The following is a 13,754-nucleotide window of genomic DNA, read 5'->3' on the forward strand; positions in this document are numbered from 1 at the left end:
GACAACCTGTTATGACAGCCGTGACAAAAGCCCAGATCGTGGTATGGTATACATGATGTAATTACTTCGTTTATAAATACAATGTAATTGTGTTTGATTTGAATGAATCTTTTCAGTGGTGACCGTGCTTGACCCCTCTGCGCGTTCATGGCATGAACTGTTATTAGTCGTATGAATCATCTGATGAATTCTGTATTTCAAAATTACAATGAACACGTCCCATTTTATTTCTGGAAACCCAAAAGTCCAGAAACTCTACGCTCTTTGCCCAGTCTCGGTTAAAGGTATTTACAAAATTAAACATGCCGTTTTCATGGGAACATACCAAGGAAGAAAAAATGAAAAAAAAATTGTTTAAAAACTCAATATTTAGACTATGTCGCATATAGGCCCATGGGCGAGGATATGTTCCTTTACTTAAAACTCATGTTTTTGTTTCGCAAATACATTTAATGTATTTATTGAAGTACCATGACACAAAATTTAACTCATTTTAACTTAATTCAACGATTTTATAGCGATATTGAAATATTTCGCCCATGGGCGAGAAAAAGGTTTGGCCCATGGGCGAGTATATGTTCCTTTACTTAAAACTCATGATTCTGTTTCGCAAATACATTAAATGTATTGAAAGAAGTATCATGACACTAAATTTAACTCATTTTAACTTAATTCAACGATTTTATAGCGATATTGAAATATTTCGCCCATGGGCGAGAAAAAGGTTTGGCCCATGGGCAGGCCCATGGACGAGAATATGTTCCTTTACTTAAAACTCATGATTTTGTTTCGCAAATACATTAAATGTATTCATTGAAGTATCATGACACAAAATTTAATGAAAAAATGAAAAATAAATGTTCAAAAACTCAATATTTAGACTATGTCGCCCATGGGCGAAGTCTGGCCCATGGGTAGGCCCATGGGCGAGAATATGTTCCTTTACTCAAAACTCATGTTTTTGTTTCGCAAATACATTAAATGTATTCATTTAAGTATCATGACACAAAATTTAACTCATTTTAACTAAATTCAACGATTTTATAGCGATATTGAAATATTTCGCCCATGAGCGAGAAAAGGGTTTGGCCCATGGGCGAGCATATTTTCCTTTACTTAAAACTTATGTTTTTGTTTCGCAAATACATGCAGGTGTTCTTACTATTTTCATGGCACATAATGTAACTCAATTTTACTCAATTCAGCTATTTTACAGATTTATTGAAATATTTCGCCCATGGGCGAGAAAAGGTTTTGCCTTCGAAATCCTTGATTAGAGTTCTGAAATACAGTGACAATGTTGCTGAACAGTAGAATCTGATGGACATTTTGTGCAGAACCTGTTTGACACTATGGGTTCCAGGACCACTAACACTCTGAGCTGAAAAAGTTTGGTCCTAACCGCACCCAACATCTACAAGTTTGTAAGCTTGTAGACATCATTAAGAAGTAATTAACAGTCCCATGCTGAGACCTTTCTCAAAATTCAGACCGGTGGCAGGCTGCCAACAAAGAGAAGAAAATATCGCAACCCCGACACGAGTGTGCTCAGTCAAACAATGAACTTACGACCGGCAGAAACGTCGTATTTTAGGAACAGTGCTATAACAAGACATTTGGAATTTCTTACAAGCAGATACATTAGAGACAGTGACTAGACTACAGGTACGTAATCCGTATCAATCAAAGGTGTAAAAAAACTGAAAATCATATCTGTCGGAGACCTACCAAATTACCAAGTTTTATCATTACTATATTTATTACAATGCAAATACTTTAGTGATACATTTTTTAGAGGAGAGGGCATACACACAAGTATATTGCTTCCGTGTGTGAATGCAGGTTGTACTTGGTATCTCAGTTCTCAGTTGCATACCGGTTGTATAACTGAATTTGTATATGGAACCATGCGTACAGCATGACAATTACTTGCTATTCGTCAGTTTACAACACACATAACACGGTCAAACAATTTTAGGCACCGCTTTTGCGAGTTATTTAGTACAATAATGTTTTATTAAAATCTATTTCAATTTGTTTTCACCATTTTCCCTATTGACAGTCGTTGTTACGTGCGTCACTAGGTAATTAGTACGGATTGACCTTGTTTATTGTTTCTATACTTTGAGGATTTCTGTGGCAAGTGGCGGACGTAATTCAAACTCCTTCCGCACTGACACCGCATCAAATATATTTGTGGACCGATTACATAACTCTAATGGACAGGGTGGGGTGGTAGTTCACCGGACGACGCTGTGTATATTGGGCGGCTCCTTCGATATCTCCTCCAAACATACGTTTATTGAATGACCCCATTAAACGATGATACACATCTCGATGAATATATCAAGGCACTAATTCATCTTTCATAAACATTTTTTTGTCTTTGTGCTTAATATATCAACATATCAACGAACATTTGTATAACATGTATCCTAAAAAAATAAACATTTTCAGGCTAGGTATTTGCCCACAGCAACACCTGCATAACTGTTTATTCACGCGTGGTGTGGTAGATCGTAAATGACCGAGAGCAGGTGTTGTAGAATCACCTGTAAATAAGGCCGACACTGTAATTAGATACAACGTACTAATGAGAATTATCATAAGAAGGCTGTTGTTTTTTTCTGAACTGTTACCATTTTCATACCAAAAGTGACAATGCAGTTAAAAGTTGCTTTAGTGTCACAATATTCACTCACGTTTTCCTCAATCGCATTGAAACATAATTCCCACTGGTCAGTTCGAAACCGCATGTAATTAAATAATTATTTCGAGATTTCGTTAGAATGTAAGATATTCAGCCAAACGTTATGCAATAAAAGACGAATAGTTTTTTTCATTAAAATACGCGCACGCGTACCTGTATATTGCATACCTAGAGTCACGTAATTGCCCAGTGTGATGTATCAACGGGACATAAAATGGGAAATGAAATAGAAACTAACTAAAATTTAATGTTATGTAAAATAACTCCAATGAATTGGAGTACACGCACATGAATTCGTATGATAAACTGTCAAAACGTTTTGAGAGGTAAGGCCGGGTTCATTAAAGATCGCTACAATATGTAAAACAGGTGAAATTTGTAGAACTAAAGGAACATCCAACCAAATGCCCTTTTTAAATAGTAATGTAATGATATAATATAAAGTATATTTCACATGATACAATATACTTTGCAAACAGTTAGTTGATGCTTGAAAGGGACTGACGAAAACATGGGCGAAATATTTTAATAACGCCGTAAAATAGTTGAATTAAGTAAAAATTAGTTAAATTTTGTGTCATGATACTTGAATAAATACATTTAATGTATTTGCGAAACAAAACCATGAGTTTTGAGTAAAGGAACATGTTCTCGCCAATGGGCCTGCCCATGGGCCAAACCTTTTTCTCGCCCATGGGCGAAATATTTCAATATCGCTATAAAATCGTTGAATTAAGTTAAAATGAGTTTAATTTTGTGTCATGATACTTCAATGAATACATTTAATGTATTTGCGAAACAAAATCATGAGTTTTAAGTAAAGGAACATATACTCGCCCATGGGCCAAACCTTTTTCTCGCCCATGGGCGAAATATTTCAATATCGCTATAAAATCGTTGAATTAAGTTAAAATGAGTTAAATTTTGTGTCATGGTACTTCAATAAATACATTTGATGTATTTGCGAAACAAAAACATGAGTTTTAAGTAAAGGAACATATTCTCGCCCATGGGCCAAACCTTTTTCTCGCCCATGGGCGAAATATGTCAAAATCGCTATAAAATCGTTGAATTAAGTTAAAATGAGTTTAATTTTGTGTCATGATACTTCAATGAATACATTTAATGTATTTGCGAAACAAAATCATGAGTTTTAAGTAAAGGAACATATACTCGCCCATGGGCCAAACCTTTTTCTCGCCCATGGGCGAAATATTTCAATATCGCTATAAAATCGTTGAATTAAGTTAAAATGAGTTAAATTTTGTGTCATGGTACTTCAATAAATACATTAAATGTATTTGCGAAACAAAAACATGAGTTTTAAGTAAAGGAACATATTCTCGCCCATGGGCCAGACTTCGCCCATGGGCAAGCCCATGGGCGACATAGTCTAAATATTGAGTTTTTAAACAATTTTTTTTCATTTTTTCTTCCTTGGTATGTTCCCATGAAAACGGCATGTTTAATTTTGTAAATACCTTTAACCGAGACTGGGCAAAGAGCGTAGAGTTTCTGGACTTTTGGGTTTCCAGAATTAAAATGGGACGTGTTAATGGTGATTTTTATTGGATCCATTATTACCCTGAGCACATGTGATTCATGAATTGGATGCGGAGATCTATAAAGCGAATCGATTCAATGTTCAGTGATTGAGTGAATTGGGTTTAACGCCGCTTTGAGCACAATTCCAGTTATATCGCGGCGTGTCAGCTTAATGTGGGAGGATACCCGAAGTGATGCAGGTCTCAGACGTTTACCACCCACGAGCACAGGTATGGTACTGACAAACCTAGAAACATAATCGGGGTGAACCGGGATTCGAACCCACAATCAAAGGTTTCTGGCGCTTCCAAGGGACGCAACTCTGCACTGCGAATTGCGGCACCTTAGACTACTGCATGGGCCACTCTTGCCCGATTCGGTGTTCAGAGAAGCGGCACTGAAGGTCGTGGGTTCGAATTCAGTTTCGCACCGCTTTTGTCAGCGACATGTCCGTGGTTGTAGGTTTCACCAAAGGGAACTTTTACAACCTGCGTCACATTAAGCTGGCGCGCTGTCATGAGTAACATGCTGTATAAAGCAAATCTCACTCACTTACTCACTCGTGAATTGAGAAATGGCAAACAAACACCGCCAAGCCTGAATGCGATATCAACATGCAACCACATCCATAGGTGAGGTGATATTGGGTTTAACGTCGCGTCCAAAATTATTGCACTTTTATAGCGACGCGTGCGTGCGTGTGTGCTGGTTGTCCGGACAGATGCCGGTTTATAGTGCCAGCTCACTGAGATACCATGCCGCAGTTTAACATGAATACCCAACTCAGATACAGTATACTGACTCCGAGCCGACCAGTCCTTGTGCCGAGTGCCAGACTATGGAATACTGTAAGGGACATTCTCGCGTTCTCGCATTCTCGCGATCTCGACCTTCGGAAACGAGGTAAATATGCCAAAAACACGAGAATGCGAGATCGCGAGAACGCGAGATTTGGCCAAAATCTCGCGTTCTCGCGATCTCGCATTCTCGTGTTTTTGGTACATAGCCATTTTTGTCAAAAGTCGACAACGCGAGAATGCGACATTTGAACATGATGCAAAATCTCGCAATCTCGCAATCTCGACTTGTCAAATTAGGCCACAAAAACACGAAATCGCGAGAACGCGAGAATGTCCCTTACAGTATTCCATACCAGACAGGTAAAAACTAGTAACGTCCTTTGATACGACGCGCCCGGGGATCGACCCCTGACCTTTCGCTCTCCCGGCGGACGCTCTACCACTAGACCACGAAGAGGTCATATCCATACATATAACTGGGAACACAAATTGGTACATGATAGGATTTATTATTACAGAAGGTGATGAGAAGCATAAAGAATAACACTAAATTACTGCACCTTCCCAAACCCAAAACAAACCTAAAACACACCACTCGCACATAAACGCCCGCCCGCCAAATTAAGTTAACTTATCTTCTTAGACACAGCAGTCGTATACCCGAGATCGATCACACCATTAATACACCCACCTCATACACCATTAATACACCCCCACACCCCACAGTACACCATCGTACACTATAACACACAAAACATGTTCTATTCTACGGGATAGCAAGAGGTCAAAACCATGCATACAACTGTTATGCTTGACAAATTCGGGTTTGATCATTCTAACGAACTGAGATACTATGCCGCAGTTTAACATGAATACCCCACTCAGACACAGTAAACTGACTCCGAGTCCTTGTTTTAGCCCCTTAATGCCGAGCGCCAGGCAGGGAAACAACAAGTACCATATTTAAACGTCTTTTGATATGACGCAGTCGGGGATCGAACCACCGACCATCCTCTCTCCAGGCAAGCGCTCTATCCACTAGACCACCGAGGCGGTCACATTAGGGCAAATCGATAGTTAATTGTACAATGCTTAGATACGGTTCAACAAGAGGTGCAAACCAATATTCACTGTTCATATAAACATATAAACCGCCGTGCGTCGCAGCATACTTCTGCGCAATGAAATTATTTTTCGCTGAATTGAGTCCACCGAATGTGTTGTTAAACTGGCGGTAAAAGTTAGTGATGTTCTTGGCCAACGGGTCGTCCCGTCCTGAGCCGAAGATTACCGAAGATTGCCCGAGATATGTCGGTTCTGGTCCATGACTGACCATCATGGTGTAGTCTGCCTTAGCGCCCGTGTTGAAAGTGACTCCGATATCCGACAATGCTTGGTAAGATCTGTTTATAAAACTGCCGCAGTCGTTGGAACGAAACCAGAAAGTTGAACCTTTAAATAGTGGAATAAAATAAGTGTGATATGAATAAAAAAAAGGATTAGTGTTAGCAGAGATTTCAAGAGTGCAGTGACAGGTTCGATTCTATACGGATGGACAAAAACAAGGAATGCATGAATTTAAATAGTCTGTCATTCAAACCTTGAAACACATCTATCCATCAAATCCAAAGTAAGTCTATAAGAATTTTCCATGCTCCTTTTTTTATTATATTTTATTAAGATAATTTAACAACTGTTTTTAAAAAAATAAAAATATTTTCACATCAGAGACAAGATGTTAGCATTAATATGAAGAGAAATTCAGTTTACTACCATGGAGAACAACATTTACTTATACTTAGGTGTCACAATACTGGATGTTAGCAACGTGTGTGCCCCCAAGACTCTGGACAACTGTCTAGCTCCATATTACGCGGGGGGCACGGGTGGCCCAGTCGTCCAAGGCGCCGCGATTGGCTGTGCAGAGTTGCGTCCCTTAAGCACGCCAGAACCCTATGATTGTGGGTTCGAATCCCTGTTCGCCCCGATTTTGTTTCTAGGTTTGTCAGCGTCATCCCATACCCGTGCTCCTGGGTTTTCCCGAAGTGCTAAATGTCTGAGACCTGCATCACTTCGGGCTTTCCTCCAACATTAAGCTGACACGCCGCTGTTTGAAAGCGGCGTTAAACCCAAATCGCTCACTCCACATTACGCTTATGGTGGTAGCTCTTGGAATGCAGCGCCATTCATCTAGGAGAGCTAGGAACAGCTCATCAAGATTTTAAGGCTGCAGCATGGGTTCTTTGACACGACAACCAAGAACATCCGACAGATGCTCACTGGGGCTTATCTTCACGAGGCAAGGGAGTTAACTGACTATAAAAGCCTAGTTCGTCAAGGGTGGAAACTGCACTTTTATAGTCAGTTAGTACCCTTGCCTCGTGAAGATGATTAAGGCTCTATTCGGGACTTGGTAGCAGTTGGATTTGTCTATCCCGCAGCATATTCTTGGAGACACGAGCAGTGTGGGGACGGGCGTTGTCCTGTTGAAACTCAAACCATCTCCAGTATTTCAAGTAAAATATACATTTCTGTAGTTTTTTTCTCTCTCAGATAGCTTGGGTATCAAGCTGCACGTGTGATGTTAGTCAAGGTCACATTAGGGCCACATCTAGGTCAAATCAAAAGACTTGTGCACTGCAAAACGGGGTAAGAATATAGGTCCCCAACAACGTATGCTTGCAGCGAGAAGCAAGGTTTGGTTATTACATGAATCGATGCTCATGATGGTTATCATCGAACGCCTGGTCCAGACTCGATGAGTTTCAGGCCGCCGTCACATAGTTGGAATGTTGCTGAATGAGGCGTTAACAACTAACAAAAAACAAACATTGAAATCTACAATTCAGGTCCTGACAATGCAGTTGGTCGCATTTATGAAACCTCGGGGTATAGTCATCAACTGAGTATTACAATCATTGACTACTTGATCGCAACTTTTGATTTAGCATACAAAGTTTCTTACCGATAACGACCCTTTCTTTGTTTGGGAGAATAGCCTTACCTGCAGTATCAAGAACATTGCTGCCACCACACTCAACGTTCGTATCATTTTCATGCTCGATCCAGTCCGTATACTGGTTAAACTGGGACCCTGGAACGACCAAAAATATGTGACAGTATTCCTATAGGATAACGAAGGACAGTGATGGCCATATGGTCAAGGGCGTCAATCGGTATCCAGAGTTACACACGGTGTTAGCATCAACGTGTTGAGATTCGCCTATGTCAGGAGTCATGGTACCCCTGGCAAGGCCATATGTTGCCACATGTCATGGTTGCTATGAGAGGCATCTATCCTGACTGTCTGTTCCTACCTGTCATGGTTGCTATGAGAGGCATCTATCCTGACTGTCTGTTCCTACCTGTCATGGTTGCTATAAGAGACATGTATCCTGACTGTCTGTTCCTACCTGTCATGGTTGCTATGAGAGGCATCTATCCTGACTGTCTGTTCCTACCTGTCTAGGTTGCTATGAGAGACATATGCCAGAACTACTTGTTCCTACCTGTCATGGTTGCCATGGGAGACATCTGTCCTTTGTTCTCGGGCAGGAACTTGTCTTTGATTCCATCCGTCACACAGACGGCGCCTTGATTGCACCAGAGAAGACTGTCGTCGGTGAGGACACTGGCTAAAGAACATTGACTGATGAGGTACACCCCGTACCAGTCAATGGTGTAGTTGGTGTTGGTGTTGACGTTCCAGAAACCTATGGCCACGTGCTTCGGAAACTGGCAACGATAAAGTATTTACAGAATTTATTTAGGCGGGACATTCTATATAACTGACAAACCTAGAAGCACAATCATCGCGAGCCGGGATTCGAACCCTACGATTCGAAACCTGCGTCTGTGGCGCCTTTTGATACCATGTGTAGAACGACAGTACCATCGTGGGAATTTACTGCTATTGCTTCAGCTTGAGGTTGACTCGGATGGGCCCAACACACTATAGGCCCATGTATAGGGAATCGAACCCGGAAATCGGGCAGAGAACTTAACATGAAACGTTGACCGAATAAGGGCCTCATAAAAATTTGCTAACTCTCGTGATGCCTTCACTGTTTAAAACATGTTTTCGCGAAAACCAGGACCGACTTGCACAAAGCAAAATTAGCACTAAGATGATCATAACTCCCATACCATAACGTAGGTATACGATAGTCTTATCGCTAAGATCGCTTTGTGCAACTGGACCCTGAAATCATCACTATTTGATGGTGATTCCTAAACACATGCACATGATGTAGTCGGAATCGTACAATCGACGTCGCTTTTGACAAAGATTGCTTATAAATATGAATATCTTAAACACAAACATAAACACCTTCTTTGTCCTCTAATTTTGACTCGTTAAGGTTTAAACATGGTTAGGAGCTAGGGTCTTGGGTCTAAATACCCGTATCCTCCAGCTCCCCCCTTATAATTCATTTGCGTTTTATGGGGATATAGAATAGAAGTATACTGAGTCAAATTAAAAACTTCACATTTTTAAAAGTAATACCATATATGATATACAATGGACAGATGTATCAGAGAAGGTAATTTTTAATCATTAATGTCCAAAGAAGGATTTTAATTAACGGTGGTAACCATAATTTGTTCCAAGCACCTACGGTATTCGTTAATAACATCAACAGTTTAAATCATAAGTCCAAAGAACGAGAATCTGATGGCACACAAGTTCAGTAGCGTGCATGGCCACCATGTGCATTGACAACTGCCACACAACGCCTCCGCATGGACCTTGTGATGCTTGTGAACACATGATTGGGAAGACGACGCCATTATGGTGCAAAATGGTGCCAAGATCTTGCAAATTCTGTGGTTGGTGCTGGAGAGTGCGCAGACTTCTGCCAATAGCATCCCAGACGTGTTCGATGGGATTGAGGTCGGGAGACCTTGACGGCCAGTCCATGACGTTGACTCCCGCATTCTGAAGGAAATTCCTTGTCAAAATTGCTGTGTGGGGTCTGGCATTGTCGTGTTGGAAGCTAAAACCGGGTCCATGTGCTGCCATAAAAGGCAGAAGTTCCGGTGCCAGTACCTGGTCGCGGTAAGCAGCAGCGTTGAGTTTGCCACGGATGACAAGCCTGGAACGTGCATTGCAACAGAAAGCACCCCACACCATGAAACTTCCGCCTCGAAATCTGTCAACTTCCTGTACACAACACTGGGCGTAACGTTCATGACGGCGCCTCCACACCCTCGCCCTACCATCAGCAAATCGAAGATTAAATCGGGATTCATACGGAAGACGACTTGATTCCAATTCCTCTGAGTCCATCGTAAGTGTCGCTGTGCCAACAATTGACGTTGACGTCTGTGTAATTGAGTCAGAATCGGCCCGCAGTATGGCCGTCGTGCTTGAAGGTGAGCAGTTCATTTCTGGTTGATGAAGCCGTCAAAAACGGTTACGGAGGTGACGTAAGACAATCTGACGATCCGCTGCATCTGACGTCACACGTGGTCGACCTGGCCGAGGGCAATCAGCGGTGGTACCCGTTTGCTGTAGACGCGTCTGTAAATCATAAACAGTCCGTCGACAACAACCCATCGTCCTTGCGACTTCAGCTACGGACGTTCCCGTCTGCAACATGCCGATGGCACGTTCACGTTGCACATTTGAAAGGCGTGGCATGACAAATGGCCGTAAAGAATTTTGTTTTCTTGTTTTTTTTGTTAATGACTGCTAACAAGTATGGCTGAAAACACATGCAGTATTATGGCCACGAGACCCGTGGCACGTAAAAACCACTTTTGCCACTATAGTGATTTTGACATGATTTTGATCGATTCACCTGCACAAAAACGGGTGTTATATGAAGACAATACGTGGCCATAAGGGCCCACAATGATAACTGGTCAAAATGTTAAAATTTCAGGATTGTGAAGTTTTTAATTTGGTTCAGTATATGTGGGTAACATTAAGAAGTACAGTAAAGTGCGGTTATAACGAACTCAAAGGGACTACTAATTTTAGTTCGTTATAACCGTAGTTCGTTATAAGCATATATATAGCATAATTACAGCAAATGGTCGGGACGAAAAAGTAAGTTCGTTATATCCGTCAGTTCGTTATAAGCGTGTTCGTTATAACCGTAGTTTACTGTAATCAGATATACTTTCATTTGTCAGCTTGGACCGCCTCCGGCTCGAAGTCAGTATACTCTGTCTGAGTGAGTTAAACTGCGACATGGTATCTCAGTGTGCTAGCACTATAAGTCGGCATCAGTCCGGACTAGTACAAGCAGCCACACAAACACACACACGAGCATGAACGTCGCTATATAAGTGCAATAATCTTGGACGCGACGTTAAACCCAGTTTCACCTCACCTCGTTGCCAGCTTGCTTCATAGAAATACTGTTAGTCACTAAGCAACAACACTTTCATGAACGCATTAGCTTTAGTAACTCGGTGATTTGAAGTCCTCCACTTGTGCTTTTGAGACCGTTGTCGTTACAAATGTCAATTTTCTTAGACCTATTCGACCGCCTCCATGGTCTAGTGGTAGAGCGTCCGCCCGGAGAGCGAAGGTCTGGGGTTCGACCCCTGGCCGCGTCATACCAAAAGACGTTAAAAGATGGTGCTTGTTGTAACCCTGTCTGGCGCTCCGCATTTAGGGGCTAAAACAAGGACTGGTCGGCTCGGAGTAAGTATACTGTGTCTGAGTGGGGTATTCATGTTAAACAGCGGCATGGCATCTCAGTGTGCTAGCACTATAAAATCGGCATCAGTCCGGCCTAGTACAAGCAGCCACACAAACACACACACACACACATGCATGCATGGGCGTCGCTATGTAAGTGAAATAATCTTGGACGCGACGCTAAACCCCATTTCACCTCACCTTTACACTTTGTAGGAATTAGAACCCGGCCCTTAAGAGTGACGAGCCAACACTTCAACCCCTGAGCGACCACACATGCCCGATATGACAGGAATAACACACGCAACTCACGACTTTACGTTTCTGGCACTATAAAATCGGCATCAGTCCGGAGTAGTACCAGCAGCCTCACACCTCACACGTGCATGCACACGACGTTAAACCCCATTTCTCCTCACCTTAAACCTATTCAAACATATTTAAATGTGTTTTAATTCTAAACACCCACCCCCAATAGCAAATGGTCGGCCCTTAGGTCTTCTAACGTGTTAACTCAAAACCAAATCTAAGACTGGTATTCTTACGTCTGGTAGATACATGTTTGGCGTCAAATCGGCATACATGTGAAACAACTCCACTCGGTCATCATCGGAAAACGTCGGCATACTGATACCATTCACGCAGAATGGAGGGTTGGGTGTTTGACATCTCGGGTCTGTCGGGGGTCGATGAGGGACTCGCCTGCAACAAAGAGTGAGTGAGTGAGTATGATTTTACGCTGCTTTTAGCAATATTCCGGCAATATCACGGCGGGGGAAACCAGAAATGTGCTTCACATTTTGAACCCATGTCGGTAATCGAACCCGGGTCTTCGGCGTGACGAGCAACGAGGCTACCCGACAGCCCCTGCAACACAGAGTGAGTGAGTAAGTTGAGTTTAATCGCAGTTTGAACTGTATTTCATTTTGGTAAACGAAAACGGGTATGGTGCAGACAGACCTAGAGTCATAATACGGAAATATCTGTGATACGAACCCACGAGTGTTGGATCTTTGAATCTAAGGGACTGCTTTGCGAACCGAATTGGGGTGTCAAACGCCATGATCTAGGCCCTAGGTCAATCGTGCTGTTTTACGTTACATTTCAATCCCTGTGCATGTCAGCAATATATTAATTGTGTGAATAGAAACCCGCATTATCAATGGTCCAGAGTCGATTAAGTGCAGACCGCCGTCATCTATACAGGAACCCGTGAAGATCCGTGGTAGAATAGGTCTTCAGCAACCCATGCTTGACGTAAAAGGCGACTATGCTTGTCATAAGAGGCGACTAACGTGATCGGGTGGTCAGGCTCGCTGACGTGGTTGATGCATGTCATCGTATCCCAATTCCGTGGATCAATGGTCATGATGCCAATCACTGGATTGTCTGGTCCAGACTCAATTATTTACAGACCGCCGTCATTGAGCTGGAATATTGCTTAGTGCGGCGTTAAACAACAAACAAACAAATCATCTAGCAGGTATATTGCGAAGTTTGGCGTTAAAGAACAATCCCCCCCCCCAAAAAAACAAAAAAAACAAACAAAAAAAAAAAAAAAAAAAAAAAAACCGGGTAAAAATGTCACTTACCGATGCTCAACGGGCCACTTGTGTTGCTGGCTCAATACACATGACAGACAAAAGATGATTGTGAGGATAATAAATAAATTGGAGGACATGTTTTCGGTTACACGGGTCTGTTGTGATAAAAAATGTCGTATTGTCAAGTTATATATACAATTCAGTTGTTGGACCCCCTGGAAACTCTAATTTCATCTGAAATTAGTTTTGTTACCACCTGCATTGTTTGTCCGTGATTTAATCAAGTATATTAACATGTAGTTACCAAAAGGTTTATTTATTGGTTATTCGCCCTTCATTGTGGTAGTCTATATTTAAGAATTGACCTTCACTTTGTGTGAGTTCATTGGAGTATGAACCTTCATCGAGTGAGGGCCAAACTGTATGAACGTCGGAGCTTGCGACGACGTTCATACAATGTTCGGCCCTCACTTGTTGCCTCCTCGAGATTAAAATTTAAT

The 13,754-nt window shown here is 41.8% G+C and overlaps 1 protein-coding gene across 1 annotated transcript; it reads right to left on the bottom strand.

The window, feature by feature from the left end:
- Window positions 1–6,115: 6,115 nt before the first annotated feature.
- On the bottom strand, window positions 6,116–13,391 carry LOC139449971 (bis(monoacylglycero)phosphate synthase CLN5-like). The gene is made up of 5 exons (XM_071231585.1): window positions 13,303–13,391; window positions 12,256–12,412; window positions 8,565–8,790; window positions 8,060–8,149; window positions 6,116–6,507 (listed from the first exon to the last, which is right to left on the bottom strand). Exons 1-5 carry the CDS (start codon window positions 13,389–13,391, stop codon window positions 6,116–6,118), a joined length of 954 nt encoding a protein of 317 aa, XP_071087686.1.
- Window positions 13,392–13,754: the final 363 nt, after the last annotated feature.

This window comes from Haliotis cracherodii, unplaced genomic scaffold (genome assembly GCF_022045235.1).
Source record: "Haliotis cracherodii isolate W230 unplaced genomic scaffold, xgHalCrac1.p SCAF_8, whole genome shotgun sequence".
NCBI classification, from domain to species: domain Eukaryota; kingdom Metazoa; phylum Mollusca; class Gastropoda; order Lepetellida; family Haliotidae; genus Haliotis; species Haliotis cracherodii.

What these genes read in the sequence shown, in the direction of transcription:
- LOC139449971 (XM_071231585.1), bottom strand. Translation starts at nt 13,391, where the DNA reads ATGTCCTCCAATTTATTTATTATCCTCACAATCATCTTTTGTCTGTCA. An exon ending in AAGTGGCCCGTTGAGCATCG is followed by an intron (nt 12,413 to 13,302) that starts GTAAGTGACATT and finishes TCTTTGTTGCAG; the next exon opens with GCGAGTCCCTCATCGACCCC. An exon ending in CAAACATGTATCTACCAGAC is followed by an intron (nt 8,791 to 12,255) that starts GTAAGAATACCA and finishes TATCGTTGCCAG; the next exon opens with TTTCCGAAGCACGTGGCCAT.